General features: G+C 45.1%; 2 protein-coding genes and 1 non-coding gene across 3 annotated transcripts in view; all 3 read left to right on the top strand.

Moving 5' to 3' along the window:
- Positions 1–1,919: 1,919 nt before the first annotated feature.
- On the top strand, positions 1,920–5,860 carry LOC139414489 (ribosomal protein L29). The gene is made up of 4 exons (XM_071162399.1): positions 1,920–1,979; positions 2,435–2,486; positions 2,720–2,784; positions 5,671–5,860. Exons 2-4 carry the CDS (start codon positions 2,450–2,452, stop codon positions 5,779–5,781), a joined length of 213 nt encoding a protein of 70 aa, XP_071018500.1. The 5' UTR covers positions 1,920–1,979; positions 2,435–2,449; the 3' UTR covers positions 5,782–5,860.
- Positions 2,957–3,182, top strand: LOC139414507 (small nucleolar RNA SNORA73 family). Its single transcript, XR_011634884.1, has one exon. It is a non-coding gene; the product is annotated as a small nucleolar RNA SNORA73 family (small nucleolar RNA).
- A 7,437-nt stretch (positions 5,861–13,297) lies between the features above and the next one.
- Positions 13,298–26,972, top strand: part of LOC139413919 (isoleucyl-tRNA synthetase 1) — a 103,895-nt gene continuing 90,220 nt past the window's right edge. The window contains exons 1-7 of the mRNA XM_071161780.1: positions 13,298–13,377; positions 13,846–13,969; positions 14,251–14,407; positions 18,877–18,996; positions 20,996–21,078; positions 23,179–23,296; positions 25,134–25,281. Of these exons, the coding sequence (XP_071017881.1) occupies positions 13,851–13,969; positions 14,251–14,407; positions 18,877–18,996; positions 20,996–21,078; positions 23,179–23,296; positions 25,134–25,281 (745 nt within the window). The 5' untranslated portion in view covers positions 13,298–13,377; positions 13,846–13,850. The remainder of the gene's footprint in view (positions 13,378–13,845; positions 13,970–14,250; positions 14,408–18,876; positions 18,997–20,995; positions 21,079–23,178; positions 23,297–25,133; positions 25,282–26,972) is intronic.

The raw sequence follows: 26,972 nt of genomic DNA, 5'->3' as shown, positions 1-26,972 counted from the left end.
CAGGGATCAACTGAACCACTGAACCACTGAGTAACCATACCACAACACACAGAGAGCAGGGGCCAACTAAACCACTGAGCACCATACCACAGCACACAGAGAGCAGGGATCAACTGAACCACTGAGTAACCATACCACAACACACAGAGAGCAGGGATCAACTGAACCACTGAGCACCATACCACAACACACAGAGAGCAGGGATCAACTGAACCACTGAACCACTGAGTAACCATACCACAACACACAGAGAGCAGGGATCAACTGAACCACTGAACCACTGAGTAACCAAACCACAACACACAGAGAGCAGGGATCAACTGAACCACTGAGCACCATACCACAACACACAGAGAGCAGGGATCAACTGAACCACTGAGTAACCATACCACAACACACAGAGAGCAGGGATCAACTGAACCACTGAGCACCATACCACAACACACAGAGAGCAGGGATCAACTGAACCACTGAACCACTGAGTAACCATACCACAACACACAGAGAGCAGGGATCAACTGAACCACTGAACCACTGAGTAACCAAACCACAACACACAGAGAGCAGGGATCAACTGAACCACTGAACCACTGAGTAACCATACCACAACACACAGAGAGCAGGGATCAACTGAACCACTGAGTAACCATACCACAACACACATAGAGCAGGGATCAACTGAACCACTGAACCACTGAGTAACCATACCACAACACACAGAGAGCAGGGATCAACTGAACCACTGAACCACTGAGTAACCATACCACAACACACAGAGAGCAGGGATCAACTGAACCACTGAGTAACCATACCACAACACACAGAGAGCAGGGATCAACTGAACCACTGAACCCCTGAGTAACCATACCACAACACACAGAGAGCAGGGATCAACTGAACCACTGAGTAACCATACCACAACACACAGAGAGCAGGGATCAACTGAACCACTGAACCCCTGAGTAACCATACCACAACACACAGAGAGCAGGGATCAACTGAACCACTGAGTAACCATACCACAACACACAGAGAGCAGGGGCCAACTGAACCACTGAACCCCTGAGTAACCATACCACAACACACAGAGAGCAGGGATCAACTGAACCACTGAACCCCTGAGTAACCATACCACAACACACAGAGAGCAGGGATCAACTGAACCACTGAGTAACCATACCACAACACACAGAGAGCAGGGGCCAACTGAACCACTGAACCCCTGAGTAACCATACCACAACACACAGAGAGCAGGGATCAACTGAACCACTGAACCCCTGAGTAACCATACCACAACACACAGAGAGCAGGGATCAACTGAACCACTGAGTAACCATACCACAACACACAGAGAGCAGGGATCAACTGAACCACTGAGTAACCATACCACAACACACAGAGAGCAGGGGCCAACTGGGGTCTTGTCTCTCATATTTATACTGTCTCTGTCTGTATGCCTGCCCATCTGGTCATCATCCTTATTCAACATTACTATACACACAACTTTACAACAATTATATTTGAAAACCCTGCGTGTCACATTGTGAGGTCAATAGTTAGCATTAGCAACCTTGTGATGATGCCTGGCTAGCTAGTTATGCAGGACTGCCTTGTTTAAATGTGTTTTATAACAATGATTTAAAAAACTCTGAATGTCACATTTTGAGGTCAGGTCTGGCAGATAACGAGAATAAGTCATTCCTCACATGAATGTATCCTGTCGTTCATGCACATTAAACACACGGTAGTATTATCCTTACCTTTGTTGTTCATGGTTGTAGAAAATCATGTGGACTGACAGTGACACCTGCTGTCTGGAAATGTTGACGGTGTAATGTCTTGTCCACTGCACTAGGCGGCAGTGTCCCCCATTCAACGTCTTATCGTTTCCGGTCGCCGCTCCTGATTCGATGGTTCATATTTGGGTTCGTTCGGTTCAGTTCTTTCTCTTCCGGTTTCCGTCTCTTACGTGTGGCAGGTAATGATTTTCACTCCTGACTCTAACATGTTAATCTACATCAATCCTCCTGTGTTTTTTAAGATTCATATCAGCCATGAATGTGTGTTTATAGTGGAAAATATCACGAACCACACAGGCATCTTTATATTTGCTAAATTTGTTCCCGCTTGGATGATTAAAACTATAGAACTAGGTCGGCTGTCCCTTTCTACCCGCGAGATATTCTTGCTAGGAAAACACTCCAACAAACTCACCAAATTGAAAATGTGTTAAATGTTTTGGATAATACTGGCTTTCAGCACGTATACGGTGATAATGTCAATGTTTACCTCGTTGAAAACACCCTACGGCTTGTTTCTAGCTAGTCAGTCGTCCTCTTATAAATAGTTAGTGTAGCAAACATGAGTTCCTGCGTGTTTTGTTTTTTGGTCAGTTCTGAAATTAAACTAATTTCTGTTCTCTTCCGTCAACAGATCCACAGAACAGAAATGGCAAAGTCAAAGAATCACACCACCCACAACCAGTGTGAGTAGAAATGAATGGTTATGAAGTTAAGCTAGTTCGCTAGATATAAGTGATAGTGCCTAGCTAACTAGGTAGTTGTCAATACAGGATTAACAGCCTACCCGGTTGTTTGTGTCCGTTTTCAAAAATATATTGACTAGAGCTCTGCAGGAGTAGCCTGAATCCTGTTTTCATTTGGAAGTCATTGTTTCCATAAACGTGTTGAGACGTCTCTTTCTCCTGTCTGTCCACAGCCCGTAAGGCCCACAGGAATGGGATCAAGAAGCCCAGACCAGACCGTTACGAGTCCATGAAAGGGGTATTTATTGATCTGCTGGCCTATCGACCGTTATGATTTGTTATGCAGTTGTTAAAGTTGCCTAAGTTAGATCAAGGGCATTGTCATTCACACCCGGTGGTTTATGTAAATCAGATGTGGGTGCCTTTGACTCAATAATATTAAATGTAACAAAATAAAAGGTGCCCTAATTCCGATGTGGACATCCTGTGAGGTTGCTCTCGCGTGGCTCTGTCCTTGTGGCGTATGGGAGCGTAGCACTTCGGTGCTGTGACGTACAGTCCCGTTCCACGGCATCGTAGAGCAAGCTTTTGTCCCCCCGGCCCTCGGGCTGGTGAGGACGGCGTTCTGTATATTCCTACATCTTCCCAGAGCTCCTTGGGCCATGACTGGGGGGCTAAACCATGCATTGCACAACTTTTAGACTTACTTGCAGGAGCTGCTGCTACTCTCATGTCTTCATGGCTTCATTTACACAGACAGCACAATTCTGATATTTTGCTCAGTTATTGGCAAAAGTGCTGATCTCATCTGCCAAAGATTTAACTGACTTGCCTAGTTAAATAAAGGTAAATGTATAAAAGATCATAATTAGCCAGTCTAAATACATCCTTATGTATGGACGTATCGTTCTGGTTTATACTGTATTAAATGTACTCGATGTGGGGAAATGATCAGACTGGGAGGAAGGAAGTCTCCGCTGAGCTGGTCTATTCATTACCGGCAGCACCTACATCTTGTCATCATACCGTGTCGCCGGCTTTCTGTACGACTCCCGCAAGAACTGGTCACGAACCGCAGCCACAGGTTTATTTTTATTTAGACGGAGGTGACGCAGCTCGTTTGCCAGCCGTTGTCGTAGCTATTTTGTTACCAATAGGCAATATCAAAATGCGCAGCAATTGTGCTAATAGGATGCTAACTAGTTTAATGATCCCATCTTTAGCACAATAGGCTAACTGCAGATGGGTATAACCTCTGTGGTTGTGAGACCGGTTGGACGTCCTGCTAAATTCTCTTAAAATGACGTTTGAGGTGGCTTATGGTAGAGAAATTAACATTAAATGATCTGGCAACAGCTCTGGTTGACATTCCTGCAGTCAGCGTGCGAATTGCACACTTCCTCAACACTTTAGATATCTGTGACATTGTTGTGACCTTTTATTGTCCCCCGGCACAAGGTGCACCTGTGTAATGATCCTGTTTAATCAGCTTCATGATATGCCACATCTCGGGTGGATGGATGGAACATTTTTCCAGGATATTTTTTTATTTCAGCTCATGAAACGGGGCACCAACACTACTTGTTGCAGTTTTTATATATTTTTTAACCTCTCGGCTAGTTGGAGATACTTTCCTTTTTAAGAGGATTAGCATGTAGGATATAACCTACCCTTTTAGGAGGAAGATTAGCATGTAGGATATAACCTACCCTTTTAGGAGGAAGATTAGCATGTAGGATATAACCTACCCTTTTAGGAGGAAGATTAGCATGTAGGATATAACCTACCCTTTTAGGAGGAAGATTAGCATGTAGGATATAACCTACCCTTTTAGGAGGAAGATTAGCATGTAGGATATAACCTACCCTTTTAGGAGGAAGATTAGCATGTAGGATATAACCTACCCTTTTAGGAGGAAGATTAGCATGTAGGATATAACCTACCCTTTTAGGAGGAAGATTAGCATGTAGGATATAACCTACCCTTTTAGGAGGAAGATTAGCATGTAGGATATAACCTACCCTTTTAGGAGGAAGATTAGCATGTAGGATATAACCTACCCTTTTAGGAGGAAGATTAGCATGTATACATTCATTAATTCATCCAAAAGTTGTCCACTCCCACCCGCAGGAATGCAGCCTTCTACTGGGAGGTTCGAGTGGTGTGTGTTCCAAGACCTCTCGGAATTCAGATTTTGAGTTGGTGGGATTATTGGGTGCCAGGTTCGATGCCTCGGTCCCAGTCCCCGCCCCCCCACGCAATCTAGATTGATTTGATTGGTCATACAGCTCCAAACTAATTCACATTGACTCTTTAGAATTGGGGGGGGGGTTAACAAGCTTTGTGACATTTTATGTTAAAACAATTCATGCTTGTCCACTTAGTCTGAAATTCAGCTAACGTGACCTGTTTGTCTGTTAAGCTTTAGTTTTTTGAATGGAGGGATGACGTGGTGGCAGGGTAGCCTAGTGGTTAGAGTGTAGAGGCGGCAGCGTAGCCTAGTGGTTAGAGTGTAGAGGCGGCAGCGTAGCCTAGTGGTTAGAGTGTAGAGGCGGCAGCGTAGCCTAGTGGTTAGAGTGTAGAGGCGGCAGGGTAGCCTAGTGGTTAGAGTGTAGGGGAGGCAGGGTAGCCTAGTGGTTAGAGTGTAGGGGAGGCAGGATAGCCTAGTGGTTAGAGTGTAGAGGCGGCAGCGTAGCCTAGTGGTTAGAGTGTAGAGGCGGCAGGGTAGCCTAGTGGTTAGAGTGTAGAGGCGGCACTGTTCCTAGGCCGTCATTGAAAATAAGAACTTGTTCTTAACTGACTTGCCTGGTTAAATAAAGCTAAAATTAAATAAAGGTAAAATTACAACAACAAAAATATTAAATGTGGGTGAGATGCTTAGTGAAGGAGGATATGGGGAAGAAACCCCATATCAACTGGCACTCAACCTTTCTGCTGCGGTGTCTCTTTCAAGGGATCCTGGTCACATGTTTACACATGAGGATGTGATGGTCCTCATGCGCGCTGTACCAATCCTTACTTCCTGTTTTCTTACGCTTCAGATTTATATTTATACCTTATTGAATTAACTTTCAGTATTGTCTATATGTGAAGAGTTTGTCTGCAACTTACTCTCTCTCTCTACCTCTCTCCCTCCCTTTCTACCGCTCTCCCTCCCTCTCTTTATCTCTCTCCCCCTCCCCAGGTTGACCCTAAGTTCATGAAGAACTTGCGTTTTGCCAAGAAGCACAACAAGAAGGGTCAGAAGACCGCCAACGCAGCAGCCAAGAAGATCGCTGATGCCGCCGCCCCTTAGACTGGGTGGCTCCTCTGCATCTCCACAGTCCATTGACTTTGTTACCATCACAATAAAGCTATGCTTTGTCTAAAAAAAATACATTGTAACTTCATTTACTGATCTATCCCTTTTAATGTTACTGGGTTGACTGTTCGTGTTATATTTCATATAATAGCCTAGCTCTCCTACCTCAACATGGCTTTCATTTCCAACAACACTATGGCAGCCTTCAGCTTGGAAATGGAGATGACCAGAGCTATACATTGACACTAGTCTTTTAAAGGGTCAATCTGTGATTGGTACATCTGTTTTTGGACCTTACATTCATGATATATATATATATATAGCCATTGATTCTTGAAGAATATAAATGTCAGAGTAGTTCAACTGTCGTACCTCCATCAGAACCCAAAATGTTTTAATTGATTGTAAAAAAAGGGCTATTTGCAGAAGGATAACAGGAGGGTCATGGGGCTAGACGCTAGCTAGGAGGGTCATGGGGCTAGAAGCTAGCCAGGAGGTTCATGGGGCTAGACGCTAGCTAGGAGGTTCATGGGGCTAGAAGCTAGCCAGGAGGTTCATGGGGCTAGACGCTAGCTAGTAGGTTCATGGGGCTAGACGCTAGCTAGGAGGTTCATGGGGCTAGAAGCTAGCTAGGATGGTCACGGGGATGAGCTGTGGATTATGAGTCTTGTCACAGGAGTGGGGTCTATTCTGTGTTAAGACTAAACAGGGTACCATCAACAGAACTGGTGTCTCCTGACAGACTAAACAGGGTACCATCAACAGGACCGGTGTCTATTGTGTTGAGGCTAAACTGGGTACCATCAACAGGACTGGTGTCTATTGTGTTGAGGCTAAACTGGGTACCATCAACAGGACTGGTGTCTATTGTGTTGAGACTAAACTGGGTACCATCAACAGGACTGGTGTCTTCTGACAGACTAAACTGGGTACCATCAACAGCTGCTGTCTCAGACTGACCGCCAGGCCCTGGCTATTGGCTAAACTGACTAGAGGGAATGTTAACAATGTCGGAACCTAAATATGTTATGACAGCGAGAACAGTGTTACAGTACTATACAGGGAAAAAAATGACAGGACTTCTCGGTTCCTAGACAAACATCTTTTCTCTGTATAGTACCACTGTTGTCACTCCGTGGTCATTAAAATACCAAGGAATACATGTCTTTTTAGCACCGTCCAGGTTTAATTTAAACGCTAGCTAACCCTGTTTGTGTTGTGAAGGAATACATGTGTCTCTTTAGCACCGTCCAGGTTTAATTTAAACGCTAGCTAACCCTGTTTGTGTTGTGAGGGGATACATGTCTCTTTAGCACCGTCCAGGTTTAATTTAAACACTAGCTAACCCTGTTTGTGTTGTGAAGTAATACATGTGTCTCTTTAGCACCGTCCAGGTTTAATTTAAACACTAGCTAACCCTGTTTGTGTTGTGAAGTGTCAAAATCTAATTTGGATGGTGCTAGCAACACACTTTCCTTGGTATTTTAATGTGGTGTATTCAGTGGTGATATTTAGCGTGTAAATCTTGGTGGGGCAACAAACGAACGGCACTAAACAATAAACTACGACATAAGGCAGAGCCGCCGCACCTTCTTCCTGGGGATCTGCTGTCCTGTAGGTTTTCAGTCCAACTAATTTAGCATATCTGATTCAGCTAGTTAAGGTCTTGTTGAGCTGCTAATAAGTAGACAGTAGATCTCCAGGAAGAGGGTTGGACTGATAACCTACAGGACAGTAGATCTCAGGAAAGAGGGTTGGACTGAAAACCTACAGAACGGTCGATCTCCAGGAAGAGGGTTGGACTGAAAACCCACAGGACAGTAGATCTCCAGGAAGAGGGTTGGACAGTAGATCTCCAGGAAGAGGGTTGGACTGAAAACCCACAGGACAGTAGATCTCCAGGAAGAGGGTTGGACAGTAGATCTCCAGGAAGAGGGTTGGACTGAAAACCTACAGGACAGTAGATCTCTAGGAAGAGGGTTGGACTGATAACCTACAGGACAGTAGATCTCCAGGAAGAGGATTGGACTGATAACCTACAGGACAGTAGATCTCCAGGAAGAGGATTGGACTGATAACCTACAGGACAGTAGATCTCCAGGAAGAGGGTTGGACTGATAACCTACAGGACAGTAGATCTCCAGGAAGAGGATTGGACTGATAACCTACAGGACAGTAGATCTCCAGGAAGAGGGTTGGACTGATAACCTACAGGACAGTAGATCTCCAGGAAGAGGATTGGACAGCCAGATTAAGACAATGACCAAGGTAGGATGGACGTAGTCATAACTATTTGTTCAGCACTTTTGAAATGTACAGCGACAGAATTCAGAACATGGGCTGTTTTTACAGTGAGTGTTCTCCCTGTACACCAAGTCAGAACCGTAGGATTAATAAAGGGGGCATGAAAGCTCTCTCATTCTCTGGATTTATAAAACACTACAAAGAAACAACATAAAACACTACATAGTAAACAACATAAAACAATACATAGTAAACAACATAAAACACTATGTAGTAAACAACAAACACTATGTAGTAAACAACATAAAACTCTACAAAGTAAACAACATAAAACACAAGGAATGTGAGAATGCTATTCATTGACGACAGCTCAGCGTTCACCACCATAGTGCCCTCAAGGCTCATCACTAGGCTAAGGACCCTGGAACTAAACACCTCCCTCTGCAACTGGATCCTGGACTTCCTGATGGGCTGCCCTAAGGTGGTAAGGGTAGGTAACAACACATCCGCCACGCTGATCCTTAACACGGGGGCTCCTCGGGGGTGCATGCTCAGTCCCCTCCTGTACTCCCTGTTCACTCATGACTGCACGGCCAGGCACGACTCCAACCCCATCATTAAGTTTGCCGATGACACAACAGTGGGAGTTCTGATCACCAACAACGACGAGACAGTGTGTGGTGCCAGGACAACAACCTCTCCCTCAACGTGATCAAGACTAAGAAGATGATTGTGGACTTCAGGAAAAGGAGGACCGAGCACGCCCCCATTCTCATCGATGGGGCTGTAGTGGAGCAGGTTGAGAGCTTCAAGTTCCTTAGTGTCCACATCACAGACATCTAACATGTTCCAAGCACACCAAGACAGTCGTGAAGAGGGCACGACAAAACCCATTCCCCGTCAGGAGACTGAAAAGATTTGGCATGGGTCTTCAGATCCTCAAAAGGTTCTACAGCTGCACCATTGAGAGCATCCTGATTGGTTGCATCACAGCCTGGTATGGCAACTGCTCTGCCTCCAACCACAAGGCACTAACAGAGGGTAGTGCATACGGCCCAGTACATCACTGAGGCCAAGCTTCCTGCCATCCAGGACCTCTATACCAGGCGGTGTCAGTGGAAGGCCCAAAAGATTGTCAAAGTCTCCAGCCACCCTAGTCATAGACTGTTTTCTCTGCTACCACGCGGTACCCTAGCACCAAGTCTTGGTCCAAGAGGCTTCTAAACAGCTTCTACCCCCAAGCCATAACACTACTGAACATTTAATCAAATGGCTACCCAGACTATTTGCATCCCCCCCCCACCCCCCGGTGGTACAAAATATAACACATACATGAACTTGTGAATTCAATATAGGCTTTTAATACAAACATATCAGAAGCCTAGATGGTCCGCGGAACACACACTTTCCCAGAGCACTGGCTCTGTATTTATACACACACAGTATATGAGTCCATTCTATATGTTAATGGAATTACTTCCCTCAGGTCATCGGCCACCATTATCTTTCAGTCCAGACTTCCTGCTTGTTCATGCCCAATAACGCCTGTATCCGCTCTTGATTAGATTACAATGGTGGCAGGATCCTCTCGTGTCCTAAAATTAATGTATGTCTATCTTACCCTAAGCACTTATGGCCTTTAACCTAAGCACTTATGTTTGTTCCTCTCTATCTAATCTTTATAATGGTATCCTGCTCTTTCCATAATAGATAATGTATTTAAGTGTCACCTCCTCCTCTTTGCCCTAAGCCCTTATGCACTTTAAGGCACGTATGGCTTCGGCCATTACACTTATGTCTGTTTAATCTTTGGTTTCCTGTCCGCTTTCTGTTTGTGGTCTAATGTACACCTTTGCTCTACAGTATTATGTTTGTCCCTATATGTACCTCTTGCTCCCACAGCTGCTGCTACTCTCTGTTATTATCTATAAGTCACTTTAATAACTCTACCCACATGTACAGTATATATTACTTCAATTACCTTGACTAATCGTTGCCCCCACACATTGACTCTGTACCAGGAACCCCTGTATATAGCCTCCACATTGACTCTGTACCGGTTCCCCTGTATATAGCCTCCATATTGACTCTGTACCGGTTCCCTCTGTAAATAGCCTCCACATTGACTCTGTACCAGTACCCCCTGTATATAGCCTCCACATTGACTCTGTACCGGTATCCCCTGTATATAGCCTCCACATTGACTCTGTACCGGTACCCCCTGTATATAGTCTCCACATTGATTCTGGACCGGTATCCCCTGTATATAGCCTCCACATTGACTCTGTACCGGTATCCCCCTGTATATAGCCTCCACATTGACTCTGTACCGGTATCCCCTGTATATAGCCTCCACATTGACTCCGTACCGGTACCCCCTGTATATAGTCTCCACATTGATTCTGTACCGGTATCCCCTGTATATAGCCTCCACATTGACTCTGTACCGGTACCCCCTGTATATAGTCTCCACATTGATTCTGTACCGGTATCCCCTGTATATAGCCTCCACATTGACTCCGTACCGGTACCCCCTGTATATAGCCTCCTCATTGATTCTGTACCGGTATCCCCTGTATATAGCCTCCACATTGACTCTGTACCGGTATCCCCCTGTATATAGCCTCCACATTGACTCTGTACCGGTACCCCCTGTATATAGTCTCCACATTGATTCTGTACCGGTATCCCCTGTATATAGCCTCCACATTGACTCCGTACCGGTACCCCCTGTATATAGCCTCCTCATTGATTCTGTACCGGTATCCCCTGTATATAGCCTCCACATTGACTCTGTACCGGTATCCCCCTGTATATAGCCTCCACATTGACTCTGTACCGGTACCCCCTGTATATAGCCTCCACATTGACTCTGTACCGGTACCCCCTGTATATAGCCTCCACATTGACTCTGTACCGGTACCCCCTGTATATAGCCTCCACATTGACTCTGTACCGGTACCCCCTGTATATAGCCTCCACATTGACTCTGTACCGGTACCCCCTGTATATAGCCTCCACATTGACTCTGTACCGGCATCCCCTGTATATAGCCTCCACATTGACTCTGTACCGGTATCCCCCTGTATATAGTCTCGCTATTGTTATTTTACTGACACTCTTTAATTGTTTGTTACTTTATTTCTTTTTTTAAAGGTATTTTTCTTAAAATTGCATTGTTGGTTAAGAGCTCGTAAGTAAGCATTTCATTGTAAGGTCTACACCTGTAGTATTTGGCGCATGTGACAAATAAAATGCGATTTGAGAAAAAAAGAGAGCATATTTGCTTCTTTATCAAATAAATCAAACACAAATATAATATTTCTGTCAAACCACTTAGGAAATAACAAAAACTTGTTTTTAACAACAATATCTTTGTTGTTCCACAGAAGTGCCTTGTGTGGGGAGAGACACTAGATGTGTTCGAATACCCATACTCACACACTGCATACTTAATGAGTATATACTGCATACTTAATGAGTATATACTGCATACTTAATGAGTATATACTACATACTATTCGTTCATTTTAGTATACTGTAAATTAACAGTATCCTTTCAGTTGAGCGTACTTTCTCTTCGCCTGTCTAACAGAAGTTGATGCTCTTGCGAAGCTAGTTAGTTTAACAAATGACTAGTTACGACATTGTACGACTTCCGGTACTTCTTAAATTCAGTAGCTTGTAAATTCAGAGCGTTGTCAGATTGTCCATTTGTAAATTCAGATGGTTTCGCTCTTGGACGCTCCGAATGAGGAGTAGGGTTGATGGTTGATTTGAGCGTTCTGGCCTTGCAATGGCAGTCAAGCACCCGAGCTAACGTTGGCTAGCTTGCTAGCTATTTCCAGACACAAATGAGACCTCTCTGACCATTTCACTTGCCCTAGCAGAGCTGGTTAGGCAGTTTTCATGTTACCCAGAGCGTTGGTGGCTGTAACTGTGCTGCTGGCAACAATTGAATTGCACTTTGTTGTAGATGTTTACTGACACCGGCAATATTCAACCGGGTAGAGCGTAAAATTCATTATTCTGTCTTTGGTACACTCAGACAATTGTGCTCTGAAATCAGAGTAGATAGCCAGAGCGAATTTATAAAGCACCCGACTATACCATTTAGCTAAATTAGGTAGTTAGTTAGATATCCTATAGTTAATATACTGCCAAGTTTGATGTACAAGTAGCCAACTAACATCATACCGGTACATACTGCTGTAATGCAAGTGGTTTGTAAGGACAGCGTAGCTAACAAATTGTCAGCCAACATAACTTGTGAGGTAAGTTATTTGAAAAGTTATGAGTTCATTACATTGCTTAACATTTGTCATAATTAGTTAAAGTAATGAATTTGTATCCGCTGGATATTTTCCGCCATTTTCTTCAAATCTGGAAACGATGTGAAGCCACGCCCATTTCTTGAAGAGTTGCATTATGGGCCCCAAAAGTTCGGAAATACTGTCGATTTTTTTTGGGCGAATTGAGTACGACATCCGGTAACTTTTGGCATACTAACCTTTTTAAATGTATTATTATTATTTTTTTTAATTCAAATACAGATCAACAATTTACATTCTTACATCATACAAAACAGAACGCAGGTTTTAAATGAGAAAATACTGGAACAAACAAAAAATATAAGAAAACAAACAATTCTAGTGCAATTGTAATCATTCTGAAAAAGTCTTATTGTAATGATTTAGGAAAATGTTATTCTTGTTATTGTTCACTAGGGTTAATGTTTTAATAAATTAGTTAAATTCAATCAAAAAAATATGTAATTTTGGTATTGAATTTTCTCATTTTTGTTTGTGCAAAGTGTTTGGCAACAAGAATAGAAAAAGTAACAATCATTTCAATGGTCTTGTTATCATTGCAATAGTAACATATTATATCTTTCATGTCAAAAACATAGGTGGTGTTCATAATGGTAAATAAGTCATTTGCAAGGTTTTCCCAAAATTCAGACACAAATTTACATTCAAATAAAAAATGAGACAGATTCTCACCTTCTTTTTCACAGAAAACGCAAATATCATTAATAGCCACAAATTTGGATATCATAGAATTACATGGATATATCTTATGTAAAATTTTGAAGTGCACTAACTATATCTTAACTAACTATATCCACTATATCCTAACCAACTATATCCACTATATCCTAACTAACTATATTCACTATACCCACACTACAATACTAAAACACGTCACAAATAGTGCGGTTAGTGCGAGTATTCGAACACAGCTACTGTCGGTGTGATGCATCATTTCCGCTTCCGCTTTCCCTCTGATTGCATCAGTTCCCTGTCATCAGTTCGTCAAAGTTGGCAGCCGGAGAAAGAAAGACATGTGAGTTTACCTGAATGGGTATTTAAATATTTGTATGTTGAACTGTTGTACAATTAAACTATACTTTACCTGCCGTTGATGCAATATGCGTCCATATGAATGCAAACGTGAGGGTACAGTGTCAAGGAGTAGTCGAAAGCACTTAGCGAGCTAGCCGGCTAAGCTAACCACTCCACTTACATGTGCACAGCAAGGATACGTCGTTACTAGCATGCATTTATTCATAATTTATAACTAGATTTATTCAACATCGATACTAGCCAGGTTTAAACCCAGTTAACTGAATTAGCTAACATGCATATCAAACCAACTAACGTTACTGAAAGTATAATTGCTGCTTGCTAGTTAGCTAACGTTATGTTTGTTTTGAATTTATAGAATGTTGAGTTGTTGTCCCAACGTCATCATTGGTTGCCATTCACTTTCCCTTCAATAGTCAACTAACTATGATGTGTTTCTATCACTCAGTGATCATGGTGGAGCCTGTTCCTGAATCCATCCACTTCCCTTCTGAGGAGAAGAGGATCCTGCAGCTGTGGAAGGACAAGGACTGCTTCCAGGAGTGTCTCAAACAGTCCAAGAACAGGCCCAAGTAAGTACAAGGACCATGCCAGTCGAGTCATTCCTGACTGTCAAACAGTAACAGAGTGTTTTTCCACATCGAAGGAGTATTGTAGACAGAATTCCTCTAACCATTGTCTAGTCCTCAGATTAAGCTTATTAACATAGTCTGTCTATAGGTTAACTTTTTACACATGCAGAATACAGTAAGGGCAGTGAGTGCATGAAACCACACATCACTAAGCCCGATATGTAAGTGTACAAAAGAAAAGATGAATCTGTTTTATGAATGATGTGTAAACTCTTCTCCAGGTACACGTTCTACGACGGGCCTCCGTTCGCCACAGGTCTCCCCCACTACGGTCACATCCTGGCAGGGACCATCAAAGACATCGTGACTCGCTTCGCCCACCAGAGCGGCTTCCACGTGGACCGCCGGTTCGGCTGGGACTGTCACGGCCTGCCTGTGGTAAGAATGTCTTTGGGATACTGTACTCGTCGCCGGTAATTGAATAACCGCGTATCTGACGGTTGTAGATGAAGACTGTCATGAAAATAAAATAACCATCAAAACCATTGAAATAGCCCTGCATTCATATCAAATTTGTACACGTTTTGTTAACTTTATTTTCATGTAGATAAACTTGACCTAATATTTAGGAGTGTTTACTCATGATTACTATTTCACTTTCTACATCTCCTCTTTCCAACTGTCCTTTGATGCTGGAGGAGCTAACCGCTAGATGAGCTAACCGCTAGATGAGCTAACCGCTAGATGAGCTAACCGCTAGAGGAGTGGGGATGTAGAGTGATGCTGGTGGAGCTAACCGCTAGAGGAGTGGGGATGTAGAGTGATGCTGGTGGAGCTAACCGCTAGAGGAGTGGGGGTGTAGAGTGATGCTGGTGGAGCTAACCGCTTGATGAGTGGGGGTGTATAGTGATGCTGGAGCAGCTAACCGCTAGATGAGTGGGGGTGTAGAGTGATGCTGGTGGAGCTAACTGCTAGAGGAGTGGGGGTGTAGAGTGATGCTGGTGGAGCTAACCGCTTGATGAGTGGGGGTGTATAGTGATGCTGGAGCAGCTAACCGCTAGATGAGTGGGGGTGTAGAGTGATGCTGGTGGAGCTAACCGCTTGATGAGTGGGGGTGTATAGTGATGCTGGAGCAGCTAACCGGTAGATGAGTGGGGGTGTAGAGTGATGCTGGAGCAGCTAACCGGTAGAGGAGTGGGGGTGTAGTGATGCTGGTGGAGCTAACAGCTAGAGGAGCTAACCGCTAGATGAGTGGGGGTGTAGAGTGATGCTGGAGCAGCTAACAGCTTGATGAGTGGGGGTGTAGAGTGATGCTGGTGGAGCTAACCGCTAGAGGAGTGGGGGTGTAGAGTGATGCTGGAGCAGCTAACCGGTAGATGAGTGGGGGTGTAGAGTGATGCTGGTGGAGCTAACAGCTAGATGAGTGGGGGTGTAGAGTGATGCTGGAGCAGCTAACCGCTAGATGAGTGGGGGTGTAGAGTGATGCTGGTGGAGCTAACTGCTAGAGGAGTGGGGGTGTAGAGTGATGCTGGTGGAGCTAACCGCTTGATGAGTGGGGGTGTATAGTGATGCTGGAGCAGCTAACCGCTAGATGAGTGGGGGTGTAGAGTGATGCTGGAGCAGCTAACCGGTAGAGGAGTGGGGGTGTAGTGATGCTGGTGGAGCTAACAGCTAGAGGAGCTAACCGCTAGATGAGTGGGGGTGTAGAGTGATGCTGGAGCAGCTAACAGCTTGATGAGTGGGGGTGTAGAGTGATGCTGGTGGAGCTAACCGCTAGAGGAGTGGGGGTGTAGAGTGATGCTGGAGCAGCTAACCGGTAGATGAGTGGGGGTGTAGAGTGATGCTGGTGGAGCTAACAGCTAGATGAGTGGGGGTGTAGAGTGATGCTGGAGCAGCTAACCGCTAGATGAGTGGGGGTGTAGAGTGATGCTGGTGGAGCTAACTGCTAGAGGAGTGGGGGTGTAGAGTGATGCTGGTGGAGCTAACCGCTTGATGAGTGGGGGTGTATAGTGATGCTGGAGCAGCTAACCGCTAGATGAGTGGGGGTGTAGAGTGATGCTGGTGGAGCTAACCGCTAGAGGAGCTAACCGCTTGATGAGTGGGGGTGTATAGTGATGCTGGAGCAGCTAACCGGTAGATGAGTGGGGGTGTAGAGTGATGCTGGAGCAGCTAACCGGTAGAGGAGTGGGGGTGTAGAGTGATGCTGGTGGAGCTAACAGCTAGAGGAGCTAACCGCTAGATGAGTGGGGGTGTAGAGTGATGCTGGAGCAGCTAACAGCTTGATGAGTGGGGGTGTAGAGTGATGCTGGTGGAGCTAACCGCTAGAGGAGTGGGGGTGTAGAGTGATGCTGGTGGAGCTAACCGCTAGATGAGTGGGGGTGTAGAGTGATGCTGGTGGAGCTAACAGCTAGATGAGTGGGGGTGTAGAGTGATGCTGGTGGAGCTAACTGCTAGATGAATGGGGGTGTAGAGTGATGCTGGTTGAGCTAACAGCTAGATGAGTAGGGGTGTAGTGATGCTGGTGGAGCTAACCGCTAGATGAGTGGGGGATGTAGAGTGATGCTGGTGGAGCTAACCGCTAGAGGAGCTAACTGCTAGATGAGTGGGGGTGCAGAGTGATGCTGGAGCAGCTAACCGCTGGATGAGTGGGGGTGCAGAGTGATGCTGGAGCAGCTAACTGCTAGATGAGTGGGGGTGTGGAGTGATGCTGGAGCAGCTTACCGTTAGATAAGTGGGGGTGTAGAGTGATGCTGGAGCAGCTTACCGTTAGATGAGTGGGGGTGTGGAGTGATGTGGCATTTTAGTAACTTTTTGTTGTTGATTTGTGGACTTGTTTTATACAATTAACATTTTCGTTGTTTGCTGGTAAATAATACAATGCTCAAAAAAATAAAGGGATCACTTAAACAACACAATGTAACTCCAAGTCAATCACACTTCTGTGAAATCAAACTGTCCACTTAGGAAGCAACATTGATTGACAATACATTTCACATTCTGTTGTGCAAATGGAATAGACAACAGGTGGAAATTATAGGCAATTAGCAAGACGCCCCCAATAAAGGAGTGGTTCTGCAGGTGGTGACCACAGACCACTTCTCAGTTCCTAAGCTTCCTGGCTGATGTTTTGGTCACTTTTGAATGCTGGCGGTGCTTTCACTCTAGTGGTAGCATGAGATGGAGTCTACAACCCACACAAGTGGCTCAGGTAGTGCAGCTCATCCAGGATGGCACATCAATGCGAGCTGTGGCAAGAAGGTTTGCTGTGTCTGTCAGCGTAGTGTCCAGAGCATGGAGGCGCTACCAGGAGACAGGCCAGTACATCAGGAGACGTGGAGGAGGCCATAGGAGGGCAACAACCCAGCAGCAGGACCGCTACCTCCGCCTTTGTGCAAGGAGGAGCAGGAGGAGCACTGCCAGAGCCCTGCAAAATGACCTCCAGCAGGCCACAAATGTGCATGTGTCTGCTCAAACGGTCAGAAACAGACTCCATGAGGGTAGTATGAGGGCCCAACATCCAAATGTGGGGGTTGTGCTTACAGCCCAACACCGTGCAGGACGTTTGGCATTTGCCAGAGAAAACCAAGATTGGCAAATTTGCCACTGGCGCCCTGTGCTCTTCACAGATGAAAGCAGGTTCACACTGAGCACATGTGACAGACGTGACAGTCTGGAGACGCCGTGGAGAACATTCTGCTGCCTGCAACATCCTCCAGCATGACCGGTTTGGCAGTGGGTCAGTCATGGTGTGGGGTGGCATTTCTTTGGGGGACCGCACAGCCCTCCATGTGCTCGCCAGAGGTAGCCTGACTGCCATTAGGTACCGAGATGAGATCCTCAGACCCCTTGTGAGACCATATGCTGGTGCGGTTGGCCGTGGGTTCCTCCTGGGTTCCTCCTAATGCAAGGCAATGCTAGACCTCATGTGGCTGGAGAGTGTCAGCAGTTCCTGCAAGAGGAAGGCATTGATGCTATGGACTGGCCCGCCTGTTCCCCAGACCTGAATCCAATTGAGCACATCTGGGACATCATGTCTCGCTCCATCTACCAACGCCACGTTGCACCACAGACTGTCCAGGAGTTGGCGGATGCTTTAGTCCAGGTCTGGGAGGAGATCCCTCAGGAGACCATCCGCCACCTCATCAGGAGCATGCCCAGGCGTTGTAGGGAGGTCATACAGGCACGTGGAGGCCACACCCACTACTGAGCCTCATTTTGACTTCTTTTAAGGACATTACATCAAAGTTGGATCAGCCTGTAGTGTGGTTTTCCACTTTAATTTTGAGTGTGACTCCAAATCCAGACCTCCATGGGTTGATAAATTTGATTTCCATTGATAATTTTTGTGTGATTTTGTTGTCAGCACATTCAACTATGTAAAGGAAAAGTATTTAATAAGAATATTTCATTCATTCAGATCTAGGATGTGCTATTTTAGTGTTCCCTTTATTTGAGCAGTGTAGTTTATAGACTAATCAACGCTGATCAGACCCGGTCGTGGCTGATTTGATGCGCTTGGCAAGACCGAAAAAATTGCAGCCTTCTAATCCCCGTAGAATAGCAGTCTAGGCTATACAGTGCCGGCCCGCAATACACTTTTATGAAGTCCCATGTGGTAGCCCACCATTTGTAAAACAGCCAATTTACCCATAATGCTCACTCTGTGTTCCTATACCATTACAGATTGATAGACCCCTCTGTGTTCCTATACCATTACAGATTGATAAACCCCCTAATGCCCCCCGAGTGTTCCTATACATTTACAGATTGATAGACCCACTAATGCCCCCCCTGTGTTCCTATACCATTACAGATTGATAAACCCCCTAATGCCCCCCGAGTGTTCCTATACATTTAAAGATTGATAGACCCACTAATGCCCCCTCTGTGTTCCTATACCATTTCAGGAGTATGAGATTGATAAGACCCTGGACATCAAGGGACCGGACGATGTGGCCAAGATGGGGATTGCTGAGTACAACCGGCAATGCAGGATGATCGTCATGAGATACGCTAACGAATGGGAGGTGCGCAAACAACCACACAAATACTATATATAATGCTGGTACACTATGTAATTACAGTGTAATTATATAGGGCTGGTATACTATGTAATTATATAGGGCTGGTATACTATGTTATTACATAGGGCTGGTATACTATGTAATTACATAGGGCTGGTATACTATGTAATTACATAGGGCTGGTATACTATGTAAGTACACTAATTATATAGGGCTGGTATACTATGTAATTACATAGGGCTGGTATACCATGTAAGTACACTAATTATATAGGGCTGGTACACTATGTAATTACATAGGGCTGGTACACTATGTAATTACATAGGGCTGGTATACTATGTAATTACATAGGGCTGGTATACCATGTAAGTACACTAATTACATAGGGCTGGTACACTATGTAATTACATAGGGCTGGTACACTATGCAATTACATAGGGCTGGTATACTATGTAATTACATAGGGCTGGTATACTATGTAATTACATAGGGCTGGTACACTATGTAATTACATAGGGCTGGTATAATATGTAATTACATACTGCTGGTATACTATGTAATTACATAGGGCTGGTACACTATGTAATTACATAGGGCTGGTATACTATGTTATTATATAGGGCTGGTATACTATGTAATTACATAGGGCTGGTATACCATGTAAGTACACTAATTATATAGGGCTGGTATACTATGTAATTACATAGGGCTGGTATACTATGTTATTATATAGGGCTGGTATACTATGTAATTACATAGGGCTGGTATACCATGTAAGTACACTAATTATATAGGGCTGGTATACTATGTAATTACATAGGGCTGGTATACTATGTAATTACATAGGGCTGGTATACTATGTAATTACATAGGGCTGGTATACTATGTAATTACATAGGGCTGGTATACTATGTCATTACATAGGGCTGGTATACTATGTCATTACATAGGGCTGGTATACTATGTCATTACATAGGGCTGGTATACTATGTCATTACATAGGGCTGGTATACTATGTCATTACATAGGGCTGGTATACTATGTAATTACATAGGGCTGGTATACTATGTAATTACACTTGAGTCCTGATTATTTGCATTTGAGATATTCCTCAAGTGTCTCATAACTGTATTCCACAATAGTTTTTCAGTCCCAATACAGTTTTGATTACTGCTGATAACATATGCTCCGGTTAACATATGCTCCGGTTTAGTGCACTCTGTTATTACAGTCTGTCCAAGGTGCTGTTTTTATCAGGAGTCATGACAGTCTGTCCAAGGGGCCGTATTTATCAGGAGTCACTGTCATGACAGTCTGTCCAAGGGGCCGTATTTATCAGGAGTCATGACAGTCCAAGGGGCTGTATTTATCAGGAGTCATGACAGTCCAAGGGGCTGTATTTATCAGGAGTCATGACAGTCTGTCCAAGGGGCTGTATTTATCAGGAGTCATGACAGTCTGTCCAAGGGGCTGTTTTTATCAGGAGTCATGACAGTCTGTCCAAGGGGCTGTTTTTATCAGGAGTCACTGTCATGACAGTCTGTCCAAGGGGCCATATTTATCAGGAGTCATGACAGTCCAAGGGGATGTTTTTATCAGGAGTCATGACAGTCCAAGGGGCTGTATTTATCAGGAGTCATGACAGTCTGTCCAAGGGGCCGTATTTATCAGGAGTCATGACAGTCTGTCCAAGGGGCTGTATTTATCAGAAGTCATGACAGTCTGTCCAAGGGGATGTTTTTATCAGGAGTCATGACAGTCTGTCCAAGGGGCTGTTTTTATCAGGAGTCATGACAGTCTGTCCAAGGGGCTGTTTTTATCAGGAGTCACTGTCATGACAGTCTGTCCAAGGGGCCATATTTATCAGGAGTCATGACAGTCTGTCCAAGGGGCCTTATTTATCAGGAGTCACTATCATGACAGTCTGTCCAAGGGGCTGTATTTATCAGGAGTCAGAAACCAACTGGATTTATTCTAAAAATGTTGTGTGTTTGTCCACCAGAACTCTGTAACCAGGATGGGGCGGTGGATTGACTTTAAGAACGACTACAAGACTCTGTACCCCTGGTTCATGGAGACTGTCTGGTGAGTTGTCTGAATCCTGTTGTTAGAGAATGGAATATAATATATGCCATTTACTAGACGATTTTTTTTTATCCACAGTGACTTAGTCATGTGCGTAATCAAACCCACTGTCCTGGCGTTGTAAGCGCCACGCTCCACAACGTGTGGACAAACTATGGCCCGCGAGCCCTTTCAACCCGACCCGAGTTTGGAGGGCCGCACTGATTTCCTTGGGGCCGTTTCCTTGGGGCCGTTTCCTTGGGGCCGTTTCCTTGGGGCCGTTTGTCAAAATATATGTATATTTTACTTGGACAACGGCCACAAAGAACTGAGCTACAGAGCACCACGTTTGTACCTGGTTTGTCTTAGATAATGTCCTTGAACACTGCATTGTACAGAGCCTTCACAAAGTATTCATACCCCTTGACTTATTCCACATTTTGTTGTGTTACAGCCTGAATTCAAAAATGGATTAAATCAGCATTTCTCACCCAATAACCCCATAATGACATCACAATAACCCCATAATGACATCACAATAACCCCATAATGACATCACAATAACCCCATAATGACATCACAATAACCCCATAATGACATCACAATACCCCATAATGACAAAGTGAGAACATGTTTTTAGAATTTTTTTTGCACATTTATTGAAAATGAAATACAGAAATATCTAATTGACATAAGTATTCACACCCCTGACTTAATAATTTTTAGAATCACCTTTGGCAGCGATTACCACTGTGAGTCTTTCTGGGTAAATCTTCTCGAGCTTTCCACACCTGGAACGCCCATCATTTTTTCCCAAAAATTCTTCAAGCTCTGTCAAGTTGGTTGTTGATCGTTGCTAGACAACCATTTTCTAGTCATAGATTTTCAAGCAGATTTATGTCAAAACTGTTAAGTTTGGCTTTGTGTTTTAGGTTATTGTCCTGCTGGAAGGGGAATTCATCTCCCCAGTGTCTGTTGGAAAGCAGACTGACCCAGGGTTTCCTGTAGGATTTTCACTATAATTGTAGGATTTTCACGCTGTAAGCCGCCGTGCCCAATCCATGAACCAACAGCGTGGCCACATTCTCTCTTTGTAGCGTAGCATCAGGTAACCTGTCCATCCACTTCGCATTATAATACGGTTCTCAGTCAAAGACGATTACTCTAATGCGTTTTTGGAGTATAGGCTAGACCAATTATGTACCAAAGACATTTTAAATTAGTTGATTTTTTTCTGCCAATGTGTAATATGCAGTCGGCTATGTATTGTATATAGGCATGATTATCATTTTAATTCCGTTTTTTGGGGGGGGGGATCTTAAGCTCAAATATGGACGTTTTTTTTAATGAATCACCTTAGAAAGCGCTGTTTATTATCGTTTTGTTTGCCTTTGAAACAACATCAACAACCGTATTTTTTTACACTCAGTTTTCAACCTGCTGTTGAACCTTTTTACCTCAGTTTGATCATCACATTGAGGTGAGTTTAAAAAAAAAAAAAATGTAAGCCCGTAATACTGTTTTCACTGCCCTTCTTTGCGAGGTTTTGGAAAACCTCCCTGGTCTTTATGGATGAATGAGTTTTTCTTTTTAAAATTCTCTGCTCGACTGAGGGACCTTCACAGATAATTGTGGAGTATAGAGATGAGCCATTCAAAAAAATCATATTAAACACTGTTATTACACACAGAGTGAATCCATGCGGCTTATTTATGTGACTTGTTAAGCACATTTTTACTCCTGAACTTATTTAGGTTTTCCATAACAAAGGGGTTGAATACTTATTGATTTGTAAACATTTTGAAAACCATAATTGATATTATGGGTATGTTGTGTGTAGGACCAGTGACACAATTAAAATGTTAATTCATTTTAAATTCAGGCTGTAACATAACAAGAATGTGGCGAAAGTCAAGGGTACGATTACTGTTTTGTTGAAAACACTGTACTTTATGAATGTCTCGGTGACGTTTTGGGTGAAATATTGGCTCAATAATGAAACAGTGTTTTACTGTGTTTTACTCCTCACAACATTTCAAGTGTTTTTAAATGTTATTCCTCTCTGTCTCCCCCCCGTCCCCTCCCTGTCTCCCCCCCGTCCCCTCCCTGTCTCCCCCCCAGGTGGGTGTTCAGGCAGCTGTATGATAAAGGTCTGGTGTACCGCGGGGTGAAGGTCATGCCCTTCTCTACTGCCTGTAACACGCCGCTGTCCAACTTCGAGTCTAACCAGAACTACAAGGTACACTGTCCAACTCTGTTATCTCCAAACCTGTTAGCCAAGGCTAAAACCTACAGGAGGGTATCTTTTCAGGAACAGGTTTGGAGTTAACCTATAGGAGGGTAGCTCTCCAGGAACAGGGTTAGAGTTAACCTATAGGAGGGTAGCTCTTCAGGAACAGGGTTGGAGTTAACCTATAGGAGGGTAGCTCTTCAGGAACAGGGTTGGAGTTAACCTATAGGAGGGTAGCTCTCCAGGAACAGGTTTGGAGTTAACCTATAGGAGGGTAGCTCTTCAGGAACAGGGTTGGAGTTAACCTATAGGAGGGTAGCTCTTCAGGAACAGGTTTGGAGTTAACCTATAGGAGGGTAGCTCTCCAGGAACAGGGTTGGAGTTAACCTATAGGAGGGTAGCTCTTCAGGAACAGGGTTTGAGTTAAAACCTACAGGAGGGTATCTCTCCAGGAACAGGGTTGGAGTTAACCTATAGGAGGGTATCTCTCCATGAACAGGGTTGGAGTTAACCTATAGGAGGGTAGCTCTCCAGGAACAGGGTTGGAGTTAACCTGTAGGAGGGTAGCTCTCCAGGAACAGGGTTGGAGTTAAAACCTACAGGAGGGTAGCTCTCCAGGAACAGGGTTGGAGTTAACCTACATGAGGGTAGCTCTCCAGGAACAGGGTTGGAGTTAACCTATAGGAGGGTAGCTCTCCAGGAACAGGGTTGGAGTTAACCTATAGGAGGGTAGCTCTCCAGGAACAGGGTTGGAGTTAACCTATAGGAGGGTAGCTCTTCAGGAACAGGGTTGGAGTTAACCTACATGAGGGTAGCTCTCCAGGAACAGGGTTGGAAAACCCCGCTTTACACTATATACCCACTAGTGTGTTTGGCTGTCAAGGTAGAGCCCAGTGCTCATGTAGACTGTCGAGGTAGAGCCCAGTGCTCATGTAGACTGTCGAGGTAGATCCCAGTGATCATGTAGACTGTCGAGGTATAGCCCAGTGCTCATGTAGACTGTCGAGGTAGAGCCCAGTGCTCATGTAGACTGTCGAGGTAGATCCCAGTGCTCATGTAGACTGTCGAGGTAGATCCCAGTGCTCATGTAGACTGTCGAGGTAGAGCCCAGTGCTCATGTAGACTGTCGAGGTAGAGCCCAGTGCTCATGTAGACTGTCGAGGTAGAGCCCAGTGCTCATGTAGACTGTCGAGGTAGAGCCCAGTGCTCATGTAGACTGTCGAGGTATAGCCCAGTGTTCATGTAGACTGTCGAGGTAGAGCCCAGTGTTCATGTAGACTGTCGAGGTAGAGCCCAGTGTTCATGTAGACTGTCGAGGTAGAGCCCAGTGCTCATGTAGACTGTCGAGGTATAGCCCAGTGTTCATGTAGACTGTCGAGGTATAGCCCAGTGTTCATGTAGACTGTCGAGGTAGAGCCCAGTGTTCATGTAGACTGTCGAGGTAGAGCCCAGTATTCATGTAGACTGTCGAGGTAGAGCCCAGTGTTCATGTAGACTGTCGAGGTAGAGCCCAGTACTCATGAAGACTGTTGGGAATAGTGTTTTCTGTCAGAAGCTAGTCAACCCGTGGTAATTGTCATCTGATGTTCCGTACTAAACAGTCTTTGTGTCGGTCAATGACGATTGTCACCCCTTTGTCTTCCTGTTGGCACCCCGTTGTCTTCCTGTTGTCTTCCTGTTGTCTTCCTGTTGTCTTCCTGTTGTCACCTGTTGTCACCCGTTGTCACCCGTTGTCACCCGTTGTCTTCCTGTTGTCACCCCGTTGTCTTCCTGTTGTCTTCCCGTTGTCATCCCGTTGTCTTCCTGTTGTCACCCCTTTGTCTTCCTGTTGTCACCGTGTCACCAGGATGTGCAAGATCCGTCGGTGATAGTGAACTTCCCCCTTCTGGAAGATGAGAACGTGTGTCTGATCGCCTGGACAACCACACCCTGGACTCTGCCTAGCAACCTGGCTCTCTGCGTCAACTCAGAGTTGCAGTATGTCAAGGTCAAAGGTGAGAAAGTATTTTTTTTTTTTTGTGTGTGATTTTTTTAAAAAAAATTTAATTAAAAAAAAAAATTATTCGGCAGACCCCAGGTACCGTCTCCTGCCGTTGTGCCCTTGAGCATGGGATTTACATCTTGATGGCTGCGCTGCGACTGAGCCTGTTCTCCTCCTAGTGTGTTGTCTGAAAACAGAACATATGTGTTTCCAGATGGAATTTATTCTATTCTGCGTTAAATATATATATATTTTAAACATTTGTGTATTATTTAGTTCTCTCTCGATCCCATCTCTGCTTTCTCGGTAGTGATGCTTGTATCAGGGGGAAACCAACGTGGACATACATCTAACTCAAATCAAATCAGGCCACTTTTAAAAAGAGCCTTGTCCTTGCTTCCCTCCAAATATAAAAAAATACTATGTAGCTTCTCTCCATGTTGCTGTGGATCCCAGACAAAAGACTGGTGGTGAAATAAAAGCTGACCCAGATACCGGACAGGCTGACCCAGATACCGGACAGGCTGCTGTAGCATGGAGGGGGGGGGGGGGGGGCTGACCCAGATACCGGACAGGCTGACACAGATACCGGACAGGCTGTTGTAGCATGGACCGGCCAGCTGGGGGGGGGGGGGGCTGACCCAGATACCGGACAGGCTGCTGTAGCATGGAGGGGGGGGGGGGGGCTGACCCAGATACCGGACAGGCTGCTGTAGCATGGACCGGCCAGCTGGGGGGGGGGCTGACCCAGATACCGGACAGGCTGCTGTAGCATGGACCGGCCAGCTGGGGGGGGCTGACCCAGATACCGGACAGGCTGCTGTAGCATGGACCGGCAGGCTGGGGGGGGCTGACCCAGATACCGGACAGGCTGCTGTAGCATGGACCGGCCAGCTGGGGGGGGCTGACCCAGATACCGGACAGGCTGTTGTAGCATGGACCGGCCAGCTGGGGGGGGGGGCTGACCCAGATACCGGACAGGCTGCTGTAGCATGGACCGGCCAGCTGGGGGGGCTGTTAGTCTATAGTATAGAGGAGGAGGTGCAGGAAGAGGCTTGATACTGCATCGGGGTGCTGCTCAGAATACCAATAGGCTCTCTCTCCTTCTCGTTACATACTCTCTCTCTCTCTCTACAGTATCTCCCTCTCTCTCTCTACAGTATCTCCCTCTCTCTCTACAGTATCTCCCTCTCTCTCTCTACAGTATCTCTCCCTTTCTCTCCCTCCCACCCCTTCTCTCTCTCTCTCTCTCTCTCTCTCTCGCTCTCTACAGTATCTCTCTCTCCCTCTCCTCTTTCTCTCTTTCTCTCTCACTCTCTACAGTATCTCTCTCTCCCCTCTCTTTCTCTCTACAGTATGTCTCTATCTCTCCCTCCCTCCCCCCTCTCTCTCTCTCCAGTATCTGTCCATCTTTCTCCCTCCCACCCCTTCTCTCTCTCCCTCTCTCTACAGTATCTCTCTTTCTCTCCCTCTCTCTACAGTAACTCTCTCTCTCTCTCTCTGTGTCTGTCTGTCTGCCTGGCAGCCTGTATCTCCCCCAGTGAGAGGAACTGCTATCTCTTATTGACGCTCTCTTTTTTTCTGTCACACTCTCTCTCTTTTCCAGGGCTCTTGGCCTCCTATTGGTCATAGCAGATGTAGTGCACTATATAGGGAATAGGGCCCTGGTCTAAAGTAGTGCACTATATAGGGAATAGGGCCCTG

Source organism: Oncorhynchus clarkii, chromosome 7 (genome assembly GCF_045791955.1).
Source record: "Oncorhynchus clarkii lewisi isolate Uvic-CL-2024 chromosome 7, UVic_Ocla_1.0, whole genome shotgun sequence".
Lineage (NCBI taxonomy): Eukaryota > Metazoa > Chordata > Actinopteri > Salmoniformes > Salmonidae > Oncorhynchus > Oncorhynchus clarkii.
Note: the sequence above shows the minus strand (reverse complement) of the source record. Positions and strands in the feature narration are given on the sequence as shown.